Source organism: Gorilla gorilla, chromosome 22 (genome assembly GCF_029281585.2).
Source record: "Gorilla gorilla gorilla isolate KB3781 chromosome 22, NHGRI_mGorGor1-v2.1_pri, whole genome shotgun sequence".
NCBI lineage: Eukaryota > Metazoa > Chordata > Mammalia > Primates > Hominidae > Gorilla > Gorilla gorilla.
Window position 1 is genome coordinate 38,662,807 of NC_073246.2, and position 16,453 is coordinate 38,679,259.

The following is a 16,453-nucleotide window of genomic DNA, read 5'->3' on the forward strand; positions in this document are numbered from 1 at the left end:
CAGCTCTTTCATGGCCCAGGAAGGTCACGATAAGAATGCAAGACACCAGCAGAACTATTTAGGAAATTAACTTTTCTTTTTCTTATTACAGAATAGAACGTTAAATGTTTATTTTCGCCATTTCAAATTCAATGAGTAGCAGGAGTGTGGAAGGATGTAAGAACATACGTGTTTGATGTGATACCACTTTGGTGGTTCCCGTGGTCACACACAGAAAATGCTAAACCCTGTGAAGTGCTTTCGACCAATCTCTCTGCATCTATACCCTGCTCCAAAACTACAAGACTCAAAGTAACCTCATATGATAATCTGCTCCTGCCAATGTAGGCATGCATAAACCGTTTTTATTTTTATTGTTTTATTAATCTAAAAATGCTGGGGGAAAGGTTTTTGAAACTTACCAATAAGTATATAAAATGTTTCTCCCATGAGTGTTGAGTTAACCAGAACTCCGCCGATCTTCATGAGGTCACTGTAATAAATATCGTTGGGCCACTTCACTCGTAAGTTGATATCCTAAAGGGAAATCTGCACATTAATTAAGCCGTCACAGGACACAAGGGGCCCAGGCAAGTCACTGAGCTAAGGGAAGATAAGCAGAAACCAAGGTAACATGGGCCTCGTCCTCTCCTCTTTTTCAGGCAGCTAATCACTTCTTTGGGACAATCCGATATTGAAGTGCCTCTTGGGGCCAGGAGGTAAAAGCCCTGAAGAACACAGTTGACATAAACCCCAGCATTCTTCCCCATCCCTCAGCACTGTTTTTCATCATCCAAAACCCTTTCTGAAGATGCCTACCTTGTAAATGAAGTTCATTATGTCAGTGTCCACCACCACTGCCACCATGGAGTAGCTAACTAACATGCTAGGGCCAGAGGGTGGGGAGAGAATAGTAATCTCAGGGTGTGTCTCCCTTCAGGAACCCATGCTTGAGAGACAAAGATGGCCCTGAATTAACCAAGGTCACAAAAGGCAGGTAGAAATGTCTTGAGTAGCAGGCAGTGGCCAGGCACGCTGGCTCACACCTGTAATCCCAGCACTTTGGGAGGCTGAGGCGGGCGGATCACAAGGTCAGGAGTTCGAGACCAGTCTGGCCAATATAGTGAAACCCCATCTCTGCTAAAAATACAAAAAATTAGCTGGGTGTGGTGGTGTGCATCTGTAATCCCAGCTACTTGAGAGGCTGAGGCAGGAGAATTGTGTGAACCCGGGAGGCGGAGGTTGCAGTGAGCCGAGATCGTGCCACTGCACTCCAGCCCAGGTGACAGGGCGAGACTCTGTCTCAAAAAAAAAAAAAAAAAAGAATGCTGTGAAGATGCAGAGGAGAAATTCACCTTAGCAAAAGCCTCGCAGAACTGCTAATGGTCATCTTGGGTAATGGAACTGGACTTGTCATGTGGCCTATTGCCTCTGCATCTTGAATGGTGTGGCCTGGGGGGTGGGGGGGGCTCTCCCTGTCATCAGCTTACAGAATGGACCAAGACTGGACAGTGTCTTGAACAAGGCCACCCAGGCCTCTGCCTATCCACTGTGACTCTGAAGTTGGGACACAGAGACTGGGCTAGCCGAGTGGGTGTCAGAACCACCAGGTCTTTTAGACCTCGGGCTGGCAGCCAGGCTGTGCCAAGTGTGGGTAAACGAAGCCTGTCTGGAGATGCAAGGCTGGAAGAGAACATTCAGCAAAATAAAGCTAAGGGAGCAGAGAGTAGCTGATGGCCTCCAAGGGCCATGGGGCTGGTCTTCCCCCGTTGCAGGCCAGGCATGGCACTGAGCACCTTCTCAGCATTAGTCTACGTGTTACTCACACCCAGCCCATGTGTTGGTGCTAGCGCATCCCCAGGGAACAGAGGGAGAAACGGAAGCTTAGAGAAATTATGTGGCTTGCCTGAGGTTATAGCACTTGAAAGCCACGGAGCTAAAATTTAAACCTTTCTGCCACCAGGCCTGGGTGAGGAATCCTATGCCACGCGGCCTGTTGCTTCCATGAAATCCCTTCCTCCTTCCAACAGGCCTTCTTTTGACTTCGGCCCATTAGAGCATATTGGAAGCTCATCTGCCCTAAAGTTTAGGCTGAGAGAAAAAATACAGGAATAGGAGCACAGGAGAACAAAAAGTCTAAGTAAACCAAGCATGGGGGGTGCGCAATGACCCAGAACTGATCAACAGCTTCACGTTTCTTTTCTCTCTAGAACGGGGATTCTCAGTGGGAGAGGGGTGGATTTGGCGATACTGGGAGACTTCCCTGGTTGTCACAGCCTGAGGGAGTGCTACTGGCATCTAGAGAGTAGAGGCCGCAATGCTGACACACATCCTTTAAGGCACAGGACATCCCCACGACAAACATGCCAGGGCCCACATATCAATAGCACTGGGCTGAGAAAGTCTCCTCTAGGAAACCTGTGTCTAGGAGGCTCTGCTCTTCATCACTGCCCCCAGTTCCCTTTCCTGCCCCTCTCTCGCCTTCCCACATCCCCCTGTGCCCACCACATGGCCAGGGGAATGAGCCCCTGCCTCGCCGGCGGGAGGACACCTGCAGAGTTCCCAGAGCTGTCAAGCTCCTCCGCCACGTGCGTGGCAGCTGGTGCCTGGGCGGGCCCTGCACTTGGGCTCCAGCTCGCCTTCATGGCTTCAGATCTCATCGGCTCAAGAAGCAGCTCATGAAACTCTGGGTTCTCACGCAGGTAAACAGGACCAGCATTTCCACATGAAGAGGAGGACTGTGTGCTTATTTTTCATTTTCTCAATCATTTATTCTAACAGCTGCTGTGATCCTCCCACATAAAAAAAAGACCAAAATGAAACAAATCCTGCTTTTGAAGAGCTGCTAACATCATGGGAGACGGAACAGGTGCACACATCACTCCTCTTCAAAGCCACACGTGGTGGATACCATAAAAGAGGCTTCAACATGGCAAGTGCTGGACAGTGCTGGAGGAAAGAGCTGGAAGTAGCTGGAGGGTCTGAGAATGGCACTGGAGCTGGGCCTTAAGGATGAACAGAATTTTAAGAAGCAGAGAAGAGAGCAGGGGTAGGGGTGTGTGGGTGGAGGGAGGGTGCGGGGCCCAGGGGGACTTCATGGACAGAAGAAAGAGCAGGAGTGAGAATGGGCGGCCCAAGGCGAGTTCCGGAAGGAATGCCTGCGTCCCAGCGAGGCCGCCTTGGGTCTGGGGAGGGTGGTCATGATTTGTGTGCTGACGGTGACATCTGGTTAGGGACCAGTTGGGGTCCTAGTGAAGGCCACACAAAAAGTGAAATCCAAACAACAGGGGCCTATTTCAATCAAAGTAGCTGCACTGTGTCAGCTAACTTGACTATGTTAAAAAAGAAACCCAATTCAAAATCAAATGTCCCATCACACAGGTGAGGCTGGGCAGCTGACTGCAGAAGAGGGAAAGAACATTGGTACAAGCTTCTTAAGGAGAACGGGAACACAAATTCCCCCGACCCCGTTCACCGCTGAAGGCAAGCTTCCCACTTCCATCCTGGCTTCCAGCGCCTGGCGCACGCAGCCTCTGAGTATAGCAGGCCCTCAAAGAATGCTCGCTAAGGGAACTAGTGGGGCTCCAAGGTCAAAGTCAAAGCCATGAAAAAGCTAAACAGACCAAACAGACTCATTTAATGTTCTCAGCTTAGTGTTTGTTTTACTTATTTTCCTAAGACTAACTTGTTGCTAGAGTTAATTTCTCCCATGACAGGACTTTCCTTCTTTCTTTCTTTGATACGAGTCTCACTCTGTCGTCCAGGCTGGAGTGCAATGACACAATCTCGGCTCACCGCAACCTCTGCCTCCCGAGTTCAAGCGATTCTTGTGCCTCAGCCTCCCGAGTAGCTGAGATTACAGGCACCCATCACCATGCCTGGCTACTTTTTGTGTTTTTAGTAGAGATGGGGTTTCACCATGTTGGCCAGGCTGGTCTCAAACTCCTGCCCTCCTCAACCTCCCAAAGTGCTGGGATTACAGGCATGAGCCACCGCGCCTGGCCAGGACTTTCTATTTTGATTGCTTCCTGCTAGACAGAATGCACAGCTCAGGTGCTCAAGGCCGGGCACCTGAAGCCCTGTAATGGTGTGATGCCCCCAAACCATCAGATATGCAAGGATGCTGGGTGCCTGGTAGTAAGCGTCCGTTTCAGCGATGTGATGTAATACAGGAAACAGAGACGTCAGCATTAACTACATCTGTGGAATACCAAAAATTCATACACAGCAAATACATCACAGAGGGATTTAAGGGGCAGTGAGAAGGACCTTTTCTTCAATGAAATGATGACAGGACCTCCAAGTCTCCTTTGAGAGTCACGCTCTTAACATCTTGCTTCAGGAATCAATCCAATCATTTCTCTTTAGCTTGACATAGGAGCTGCTGGGGGAGGGAGGCAGGAATCTCCTATTTATACCCATATGAAATTCTTCCAGGAACATTTGGGAGGGGGCTATGGGAAATGAAGCCCAAGTACGGAAGAAAATGCTTCGGTCACTGAGCTAATTGTTCCCTGTTGCTTGTCTTTTTAATAACTGACAACAAAACATCCAACAGTAATAAGGAAGCAGGCACACGGGTCCTAATAACTGGGGGAAGATGGCCCCAAGTGGATCTGCACATTGTATGTGGTCAACAGTGGATAAAGGATAGCTCTGCTAGAGCACAGAGTCTGGTAAACAGAAGTAGGAAATGAGAAAGGTTTTTAGGTCCCCAAATAACCCTTTTCAACAGAAAATGCAGATGAACAACTTCAATCCAGTCCAACAATCAAATCTCATCCAGTGCTTCAATCAAAAAACAAACATGCAGCTGGGCGTGGTGGCTCACGCCTGTAATCCCAGCACTTTGGAAGGCTGAGGCGGGCGGATCACAAGGTCAAGAGATTGAGACCATCCTGGCCAACATGGTGAAACCCCATCTCTACTAACAACACAAAAACTAGCTGTGTGTGATGGTGCACACCTGTAGTCCCAGCTACTCAGGAGGCTGAGGCAGGAGAATTGCTTGAACCCTGGAGGCGGAGATTGCAGTGAGCCGAGATTGTGCCACTGCACTCCAGCTTGGTGACAAAGTGAGACTCTGTCTCAAAAAAATAAATACATAAGTAAACATGACCAGGTGCAGTGGCTCATGCCTATAATCCCAGAACTTTGGGAAGCTGAAGTGGGCAGACTACTTGAGCTCAGGAGTTCAAGACCAGCCTGGGCCACATGGTGAAACCCTGTCTCTACTAAAAATACAACAAAATAGCCAGGGGTGGTGGTGTGTACCTATGGTCCCAGCTACTCGGGAGGCTGAGGTGTGAGGATTGCTTAAGACTGGAAGGTGGAGGTTGCAGTGAGCCGAGATAGTGCCACTGCACTCCAGCGTGGGTGACAGAGTGAGACCCTGTCTCAATTAAAATAAATAAATAAACAACAACAAAAACCAAAAACTAAAGCATTGCCCTCATCAGGCTGTTTGAGAAATCTGAAAAACTGGGTAGAAAGGGAGTTCTGGGGAATGAATGCATTCAGGCAAGCCTGAAGCAGCATTAGCACCTGGTGGTGCTCTGAAAACTCCAAGAGCACTTTGCTGCCAGCTGTGCAAAGGGTAGGCTGAGGTTCTACAGCCACCAATTATGCAAGCACATGCTACAAACACGAATAAGCCAGATTCTGCATGCATCCCAGGGACATAGAAGGAGACTGAACTGTACCTACCTGATACTCGGGAATGGACCTCACTGCTTCCACGACAGCCACGGACATCAGATGCTGGACAAACGGGATCCTCTGTCCCAGCTGGGATCTCAGTGGAATGGAGATGAGCAGAGTAGAAAGAGCACATCCCACAGGGCTCAGCCACACATTCCCTCCCCGTCCTGGAACACAGGCCACAGTGGGAAACATGCTACCTTGCCACGTGGACAGATGCAGACACACATCATGCCAGGGCCACACACTCAAATAAATCTGGACTTATTACGATGCTTATTGTATTACAATGCTTATTACATTCTGGGCTTAATAAAAGAAAAGCTTTTTAAAATCTGAAGCTCCGTTGCTGAAAAAGTTTCCAATAATTAGCATAATGTTCTGCTTCTGTGAGCATATCATTTGTGCCTTGATGACTCAGAGTCTTACAGCGTCTGAACATGACTATAGGTTTAATTCCCACCATATGGTCATGAAGGCAAACACAGACATTGGGAAACTGAACTGAATCTATACTGATCCATGAGAGGTCCTGGAAGCCACTGTTTAGAAGCAATTCCTATTGTGGTGATGGTTGCTCAGCCCAGCAAATATGCCATTAAATAAGAGCCACAGAACTGTATACTTTATTTATTTATTTTTATTATTATTTTTTAAGATGGAGTCTCACTATGCCACCCAGGTTGGAGTGCAGTGCGTGTGATCTCAGCTCACTGCAACCTCTGCCTCCTGGGTTCAAGTGATTCTCCTGCCTCAGCCTCCCAAATAACTGGGATTAAGGTGCCCACCACCATTCCCAGGTAAGTTTTGTATTTTTAGTAGAGACATGGTTTCACCATGTTGGTCAGGCTGGTTTTGAACTCCTGACTTCAAGTTATCTGCCCGCCTCGGCCTCCCAAAGTGTTGGGATTACAGGCATGAGCCACCACGCCCAGCCACACTTTAAATGGAGGAATTATATTTCAATAAAGCTGTTTAAAAAGGGATTCCTGATATTAACTGAGTTGTTATTTTTCTTTACTTCCTTTCTTTCTTCCTTTTTATTTTTGAGACAGGGTCTTGCTCTGTTGCCTAGGCTGGAATGCAGTGGCGTGATTACAGCTCACTGAGCTCAAGTGATGCTCCCACCTCAGGCTCCCAAGTAGTTGGGACTACAGGTGAGTACCACCATGCCCGGCCGATTTTTGTATTTTTTTAAGAGATGGGTCTTGCTAAGTTGTCCCAGCTGGTCTTGAACTCCTGGGCTCAAGTGATCTTCTGCCTTGGCCTCTCAAAGTGCTGGGATTATAGGCATGAGCCACTATGCCTGGCCTACTTTTCTTAAAATTGAAGTTAGAAAAATAGAAGAATCCAAATGAGAGGTAGAGTTCATCAAAGTTCTTCTTGAATGTCTTTTTCAAAAAACAAAAAAAAAATCCACATATTGAGATCCATAGCTTTTGACAAAAACATTTTTTTTTCCATTTGAATTATATTTGAAAGACATGTTCAGGAGAAAGAAGTGGAGAACAGCAGATTTCTTATTTCTTTGGTTCTTATGAAAAAGTCATAAGAGGCTGTGAGAGTGAGAAGCACATGTGGGTGAGCCTGGCACTGGCTGGAGCAGGGAGGGGCCAAACCCCGTGGAGCAGCCCCTGTACAGGGTCAGACCCCAGATGGGTCTGGGAGGATGTGGGCTCTCGCCTCCGGGATCTGCAGGTGGTGGAGCCCTGGGCAGCACTCTGCTTCTCTGTGGTCACTGTGTGAATGGGCACTGATGCAGAGCCCACCATGTACATGCAAGCCCAGCCCAGGGCCAGCTAGAGTGAGAACTGGCATGCAAAAGGCCTCCCACATGACGCTCAGTACAGACACAGAAGGCTCCTTATGGAGAACCTTCAGGAAAATAAATGTCTCTAGAGCACAGTGACAATCCCCAAATTGCAAAGCCCGGAATTCATGTAGGTCACATTTGCCATCACAGGCAAATGTCCAGTGATTCATAAGCATTATGATTTGACAGAATGTTTTAGTTCTACTAAGGGTGAACCTTCTGATCACTGCTTCCCTCTTCCTCTTCCTCCATTCCAGGCGGTTATGAAAACAGAAACTACTAACTTGAGTCCCCCAGATGATCAGCACACACATTCAATGGACTCCTGGGCCACAAGAGTTGCAGAGTTTAGAAAACAGAAGTAACAGCAATGATCACAAAAGATGACTGACCTTTGCCCTCGGTCTGCCGGGCCGCGATCGCTATTAAGCCCATTTCCTGCGGTGTCTGAAACATCAGCCTGCGTGCGGAAGAGGGGGAAAGACTGGTTAGGCCAGACATGGACACACACGCGGCACCAACGGCTCACACAGGAGGGACAGGGTTTGCATGCATCTGAGGGTGTGTGGCCACGGAAGAGCCAACTTTGGTTCCACTGGCCTTCAGGAATGTGGAGCCAGGAGGGATATCACCCTCCTTTCTAATCTGGGTCGTGAGAATGAAAGAGATGAAGAAAGCACCTTTTAACATCAAAAAAGAGCATGGGAGGGGGCGTGTTTACCTGCCTGAGCCGTTACTCCATTTATTTAAGACTTGGTTAGATTCTATTTCATCAGAATATCCTGCCAAGTTCTTTCTCCCCCCACCCCCAGTGTATGTACCTTCTTCAAGTGACAACTAGCAATTCCTGACATTTGTTCCTACTTAGGGTGCATTTCTGCTCGAACACTAGAACACAATCATAACAGAAGTTTCTGATTATTCAGAAAACCAATATGGTGGCAATAAAGCCGTTTAAAAGACACACTATCCCCTGAGAACTAATTATGATTTAACTATGGTAAATAAATCCACACCTTCTGAGGACGCAGGAGAACTCTGCATCGTTTTCAGCTTCAGTCCTGCTTTTAAAATGGTTTCATTGAAAAGAATACAAACTTTCCTTTGGGGGATAGGTAGAAAAGTGCATTACATCCCCACCAAATGAGTCGATATTAACTTTTTTTCAAAAAAAGGAAAGAAAAAAAAATCACACAAAAACCCCCACTCTGAGAATTTCCTGCAAGCTGCGCTCTCCCTATTTTAACCCCGTGGTAGGACAGTTCCTCTCTACATGCCCAGGAATTGCCGATCAGAGGCGCGGTTCGAGGTAGGATTCATCAACAGAGCAAAGATCAGGTTTGGCCACTTTGTCAGTGCAGATGAGGGGGCCTCTTTGATTTTTTTCTTTTCTTTTTTGGAAGGAGGGGAGCGGCCAGGACAGGGATGTGGAAGGGATGGCATTTTGTAATAACATAAAGTTTCTAATAATAAGTCTCTGGGCTTCCACAGTGGTCCTGCTGAGGACAAAGGAGCGCTAAAGACCACGCCCTGAGAAGCTTATCATCCTCCCCTCCCAGCTACAGAAACTGGGTGGAACTTTACAAATGGCTGGAACTCGGTAAGAGAAGAAAAATACTTAAAAGCAGAGAGAAACAACAGTGTCCACTGTGCACCCATGGCTCACAGAGCTCCGTCTGACGGCGCATGCAGGACAGGAGGAGCCCAGAAGACCCTTCACGTGCTAAAAAGACCTCAGGACACACAGGGCAGGGGCTCAGCTGGTGAGATAGCTGTCTTCCCACATGGCTGCTGGAACAGGCACAGGACGCTCTCGGCGAGCAGGCCGGCCTCGCCGCCCATGTGCCAGGCCCACTCCATCTCACATGAAATACAGCTCAGAAGTATTTCTCTTGGACGCCATGAATAACTCATTGAGATCGAGTGTGCTGTATGCCACTGGGTCCAAGAAGAAAGCGTCCTTTTCTTGTGTCGGACCAGCAGAAAATCTAAGAAGGAGTCTTTGTCTGTGCAGGGAGTTAACATTGTCTTTCAGGGACCTCTGTTTTCTAGAGGGTCCAGCAACCCTCCACCTGGCTTCCTAAGGCCCAGGGCTCTCGAGGTGATGGGGCAGGGGCCGAGGGGATGATTTAGCATGTTGTAAGCAGATCGCAAAAGCAATCTAGGATGTTCTGTAAATAAACATGTAGACGGTAGACAGTCATGGGCTATAGCCAGGGACAGTGATGGGAGGGGCAGGAAAAAGGTTGGTTCAGAAACCAAACACAGACTTCTAGAACAAAGAGAAATGATTAAGGGAACATATGCACTAAACTGCTAGAGGTTTGGCAGCAGTTAACGGGCATATTAATGAGAAGAGGGAGTCTGTGCTGAAGGCCAAGAGGAAATTCTGCAAGGAGGGAGACAACCAGGGAAGGAGCTAATGCTCAGTTTGAGACAACTGGAGGCCGCCAGATTTATTTGTGCTATCTGAGATAACTCTGGGGCCAAACCGCATGGCTCACAGTCAACAAAGCAGCATTTATAAACCTTGTCAATTCTGCATTTCTGAAAATGAAGCTGCTTGAGTTTGCTTTAGCAGAAAGGAGAAACCATAAATGCATTTCCATCCTTAGCGGATGATGTCCTTACAAAAAGAAAAAGGAAAAACAAAAAGGAGGGGAGTTCCATAATGATTACCTCCCTGCTTCTGTATATTTTCCTTCCTTGCTGGCAAAGGTTGTGGAATAAAAGCTTTCTGTGAGTGGCAGCCGAGTGCATTCACTGTGGAACCAAAGCGGCACTCAAGAAAAGTGCTCTGTTTTGTACTCTTGTGTTGAGTTTGAAACATTCGGAGCCCCCTAAGGGTCACTCTGCAAATGAGACAGCCTCCTGACCACTTTGGTTACTAAGGACAGCCCAGTAGCCACGGAGGCTCTGCCAGTGGAACTGTCCTGATTGTCACATGGTCCTTTAAGATTAAGCTTTAATGATTGGGAATAACCTAAGACAGGCCAGCATGAATTAATGAAAAATCCGAATGAACAAAAATGTAAATTCAGACCAAGTCCATCCACTTCGGGGATCTGAACCTAAGAAAATAGTCCACATTCACAACAGTGTTATAAAGGTAAAAATATGGAAATAACCTCACTGTTAATAAGCAAATGGTTAAATAAATTCTAATTAAGTCAATGGAATAATTTGTAATCAATTATTATAGTTCTGAAGACTATATAGCAACGTGGAAGAAAGGCTTGCATTGGTATGTCAAATTAAAAAGCAGCATACAAAACTATAGATTTTTTTTTTTTTTTTGAGATGCAGTCTCACTCTGTCGCCCAGGCTAGAGTGCAGTGGCATGAATCTCGGGTCACTGCAACCTCCATCTCCAAGGTTTAAGCAATTCTCCTGCCTCAGCCTCCCGAGTAGCTGGGATTACAGGTGTGCACCACCATGCCCAATTTTTGTATTTTTAGTAGAGACGAGATTTCATCATGTTGGCCAGGCTGGTCTTGAACTCCTGGCCTCAAGCGATCCTCCCACTTCAGCCTCCCAAAGTGCTGGGATTACAGGTGTAAGCCACCGTGCCTGGCCAAAAACTACATATACTTTTATTCCAAGTATGTAAAATTCAAAAAGGGCAGGAAGGAGATTAGACAAAATGTTAATGATGGCTATATTAAGATTTTTTTTCTTTTATTTTAAAACTTTAATATGATGGGTAACCTTTCTTTTTTTTTTTTCCGTTTGAGATGGGGTCTTATTCTGTCATCTCAGCTAGAGTGCAGTGACTCACTATAGCCTGGACCTCCAGGGCTCAAGGGATCCTCCCACCTCAACTTCCTGAATAGCTGGGACCACTATGGGTTCATACCACCAAACCTGGCTAATTTTTGCATTTTTTGGTAGAGACAGGGTTTTGCCATGTTGCCCAGGCTGGGTAACCTTTTGATTTAAAATTTATTTTGAATTTTTTTTGGAAAAAAGCATATTTTTACATTTAGATATAATATTGTAATTGACTATTCATAAATACAGAACTTCTAAGTATAAGACCAAAAGGTCCGTTTTAAAAAGAAATAAGACAATTGGCCAGGCGTGGTGGTTCCCACCTGTAATCCCAGCACTTTGCGAGGCCGAGGCGGGCGGATCACGAGGTCAGGAGATCGAGACCATCCTGGCTAACACGGTGAAACCCCGTCTCTACTAAAAATACAAAAAAATTAGCTGGGCATGGTGGCGGGTGCCTGTAATCCCAGCTACTCGGGAGGCTGAGGCAGGAGAATGGCATGAACCCAGGAGGCAGAGATTGCAGTGAGCCAAGATTGCACCACTGCACTCCAGCTTGGGCGACAGAGCGAGACTCCGTCTCAAATAAATAAATAAATAAATAAATATAAAATAAAATAAAAAGAAGACAATCAACAATAGTTATCTGCAGTACCCATTTCATTATAACTAGTGAGCAGCTTATCTGATACTAACAAGTGAGCAGAAATTCTTGAAACCAGTCTGTTCAGACCCAGTGATAGCCTTAAACATGGTTTACTTCCTGACCCGGGGACTGTATTTCTACAGAATTGAAGCCTGAGGAGGACTCAGACAGGGACACAAAATAACTCAGGGGCTCAACTGTTCACCACAGCATTATTGATGCAGTGTGAAAAATCAGAAATAATCCAGACAGCCCACTGTTGAAGAATTAAAAACCCCACAGCAGTCCCACATGAAAGCCCATCATGTGGCCATCAGTAATGTGGGCAGATGACCACCGGACACTTTTAGGTGATTTAATCAGGATGCAAAATCCTACAGACAGCGTGAGTCCAATCATGTTTTGAAGTATGCTTTTAAAAATTATGGCCGGGCGCGGTGGCTCACGCCTGTAATCCTAGCACTTCGGGAGGCCGAGACGGGCAGATCACTTGAGGTCAGGAGTTTGGGACCAGCTGGCCAACATGGTGAAACCCCATCTCTACTAAAAATACAAAAAATTAGCCGGGTGTGGTGGCGGGTGCCTGTAATCCCAGCTATGTGGGAGATTGAGGCAGGAGAATCACTTGAACCCAGGGGGCGGAGGCTGCAGTCAGCTGAGATCACACCACTGCACTCCAGCCTAGGCAACATAGAGACTCCAACTCAAAAAAAAAACCAAAAATTATTAGGAAATATACCAAAATATTAGCTGCAGTTACCTTGGGGAATGAACATATTTGAAAAATATAGAAAAATATTAAGTAGAACATTAAGTCATCTAGGTAAGTCCCGCTTCTCATTAAAAGTGTATATTCTTTTAGGATTTCTCTCTTTTTAGAAAACACAGATATATTTTACAAAGTATTTTTCTGATAATTAAAAATTTTTTATTTTGGAGCTCTTACAATGGTGTAGATATATAATTATAGACATTATATTGTTAAAAAGTTAAAAAGAAGGTTAAAAATAGTATTGTAGAATGATTCTCTTTATATACGATATATATTTATAGAAAAATACAGGGGCCAGGATCAGTGGCTCATGCTTGTAATCCCAGCACTTTGGGGGGCTGAGGTGGGTGGATCACTTGAGCCCAGGAGTTCAAGACCAGCTTAGGCCACATGGCAAAACCCCATGTCTATCAAAAAATACAAAAATTTAGCCAGGCATGGTGGTACATGCCTGTGGTTCCAGCTACTTGGGAGGCTGAGATGGGAGGATCACTTGAGGCAGGGAGTTCAAGGCTGCAGTGAGCAAAGATCATGCCACTGCACTCCAGCCTGGGCAACAGAGCAAGACACTGTCTCAAAAAAAAAAAAAAAAAGGACACATATTAACAGTGGTTACCTCAAGAAGGTGGAAGAGGCCGGGCGTGTTCGTTCACGCCTGTAATCCCAACACTTTGGGAGGCCAAGGTGGGCAGATCACGAGGTCAAGAGATCGAGACCATCCTGGCCAACACAGTGAAACCTGTCTCTACTAAAAATACAGAAATTAGCTGGGCATGGTGGCACGCACCTGTAGTCCCAGCTACTCGAGAGGCTGAGGCAGGAGAATGGCTTGAACCTGGGAGGCAGAGGTTGCAGTGAGCCAAGATTGTGCCACTGCACTCCAGCCAGGTGACAGAACAAGACTCCATCTCAAAAAAAAAAAAAGGTGGAAGTGTGGAAGTAGAATTATATGATGATTTAAATGTCTCCTTTATGTTGTTCTATATAATCTCTGGGTGGTAAGATTTCAAGTGATTTTTATTTCTCTCTTATATTTTACTGAATTTTCCAATATTTTTATAATTGTAGTGCATTCATTTTATAAATCCTATTAAAAAAAAGGTTTATTTAAGCCCATCCTATAAGTGGATTAAGCTTGCAGCTGCCAGTTCACTAGTTGGTGGAGCAATCTCCTTTCCAGCACAGATTGGCAAAGAAAGGGCGGCCAAGTGCAGGCAGCTTTCCCAGGCTGCCATACCTGTCCCATGGCTCATTCCCTGCCGCACAGGCCAAGGCCACGGAGGGCTGGCACTCTGCCACTGGGGGCAGCTGGCCTCTGGAAGCTGGGCTGTACCTCAGACTGGCCTCCCTTTCTAAAAGATGTTGTAAAGTCTTTCTCTGGAAAACACACCCCAAACCCTCCTAAGTCTGAGGCATCGTGCCCTGCAGCAGTCTGGCATGGGGTGGGTGTGAGGCAACCTCGGAGTCTCCCTCGGGCCTGGAGGGCTTCCTCAGCTCATGGTCCTGGCCTGACACCAGTCTGTGCTTCTCTTTGCTATCTTCTTTACCCCCCAGTTTTCTCAGCTCTGACCCTGTTCTTAGCTTTCAGAGAGACACACATTCTCATGAGTGAAAAAGAAAGCCAATGGGAGGTGGGGAGGAAGAGGGAGAAGGGGGCCCCAGGCAGTCACACATTGAAGGTTCATGAGTTATTTTTCATTTTAAAAAAGCTGACTGGAAGATGAATTCCCACTGTTCATAACCCTGCTGCCCTCTGCTTATTTCAAAGGAAGCAGTGCCGAACTTCATTTCAGAACTACTTTTAACACATACTACATTGTAAAAACCAACCATTACATCTGAGTAGCACTTTCTAAAAAGTTAAAACGCTAAAATATCAAGATATTTCATTTTTGTTAAAGTCACACTTTAACAATACGATTGATTTTTTTTAAGCTACTTTCTAGGCAGGAATGCACAATATTGTTTTTTGAAAGAAAATGAACAGTGGTTTCTGCTAAAAAACGCCTCCACCGTAAAATGGAGCAATGCCCATGAGACAGCTGTGCAACGCATGGGGACACAGTCAGGGGCAGAAGAGGCCCGACTTCTGACAGGTGACTTCTGAACTGGCGGCAGGGTCCACGGCACAAAGCTGAAGTTGCTGCCCCAGGACACTGCAGGGTCCTAGCCAGGGACCCCGGGAATATTATTCCTGGCAGCTACAGGAAGGTTCCCAAGGAACTTTAGAAACATCACAGCGGAGTGGAGACTCAGACAGGGAACGGGACAGATCTGGACTCGAATCCCAGTGTTGATATGAACATGGAGTAAGGGAATCCATCTATCTCAGTCTCTCCAGTCACCTATGAAATGGAACATTTTGTGCAGTGTCAGTAAAAATGAAATACGATGGTATCTGCAAAGTGGTCCCTGTCATGTCGATCCTAGAACTTCTTGCTGCCAGAAGACAAGCAGCGCCTCCCCTTACCTCCTCCTCTTGGGGATAAGGAGGGAAGTCAGGGAGACAGAGGGAAGGAATGGAATGGTGGGGACAAATGTGTGTGTTTTACGACTCCCCAAAAATTCTATAGGTGATGCCTCTCCTCTCTGTACCCATCCCTCATCACTTCTACCTACACACACTAAGGTGATCTCTATCTGGGCTAAAAACCTTGTAAGTGACACTAGCAATGGGGGATGCAGAATCTTCACTTCCAGTTCTAGGGTCTCTGAACCTACTCAGCAAAGCTACACATAGTTGGTTGAACTGGCTCTTTGGCTGACTTTGTTTAGGTGACTGCTTAGAAACACTGTTGGTCAGAGGTGTGCCCAGGCAGATAATAGAACAGTTTTATTGATATATTCTACCATTCTACTCTGGATTTGACACTACGGCCTGCCCTTTCCTCAATGCACTCTGTTGGTATGCTTTAAATCACATCCCCTTTCTGCTCTTGGTGTAGAACGGGATGAATGTTTCAGTTGGAGGCAACACGGGAATCGGGACTGTTCAAAGAGCAGAGCCATCACAATCCTCCCACTGGAGCTCCCCAGAAGCAGAGAGATGCCTGTGGGTCAGGCCCTCTGTTAGAGACACCTGCTTCATTTCCATAGCTCCTGGCATACCTGCCCTTCTTACGTTTTTGGCTAATCTTCCCCACGTCCAGCATAAGAACGTCCACATTGCTGCTAAATAAACCATTTCATGGCTCCCAAGAAGGAGCCCAGTGGATTCAGCTTTCAGAATGAGGCTCCTTTCTGGTCAATCAGGCATTTACTGATGTTGGTCTGTATTAGCCAGTCAAAATGAATACAAGCCACTGTTTCTTACCCTGACACTTCACCATAAATACTAGATGCCTGCGCATCCACTGCCTTCTATCTTAAACTGGTGCTATTACAGAATTTACAGATGAGCAAAGAAGCTTGCATAGAGAGAAATATTCATGGTGCCCACAGCCACCTCTGTGGCTATACCTCAGCGGTAGCCCTGATGGCAGATCCCTGCCTCTGACGGCGAGCCTTCACTGCGCCACCGCACACCAGTACTCAGACTATCTGTCCCCACTCCTCCGCCAGGAGTCTCCAGATCCTCCACAAGATCCTCTCAACCCCCCTTTCAGGCTGGTCAGATCTCATAAATATGTCCATCTTCTACAACTGGGTGTGGAGCGGCTCCTGGTGGAGAGTGTCCACAAGCCTTGACAATAAGTCACCTGCCCCTAAAGAGGGTCTGCTACTGGGAAGTGCTGCCGCTATTTCAGAGGATGGACACCGACTCACGTGGACG

General features: G+C 46.6%; 1 protein-coding gene across 7 annotated transcripts in view; it reads right to left on the reverse strand.

Annotated features, from left to right (window-relative positions):
• Positions 1 to 16,453, reverse strand: part of HLCS (holocarboxylase synthetase) — a 232,874-nt gene that overhangs the window by 7,430 nt on the left and 208,991 nt on the right. For all 7 annotated transcript variants that reach the window (XM_031005219.3, XM_019017845.4, XM_004062769.5 and 4 more), the window contains 3 exons: positions 7,885 to 7,952; positions 5,686 to 5,846; positions 402 to 516 (listed from right to left, as the gene is read on the reverse strand). In XM_031005219.3, coding sequence (XP_030861079.2) covers positions 402 to 516; positions 5,686 to 5,846; positions 7,885 to 7,952 — 344 coding nt within the window. The remainder of the gene's footprint in view (positions 1 to 401; positions 517 to 5,685; positions 5,847 to 7,884; positions 7,953 to 16,453) is intronic.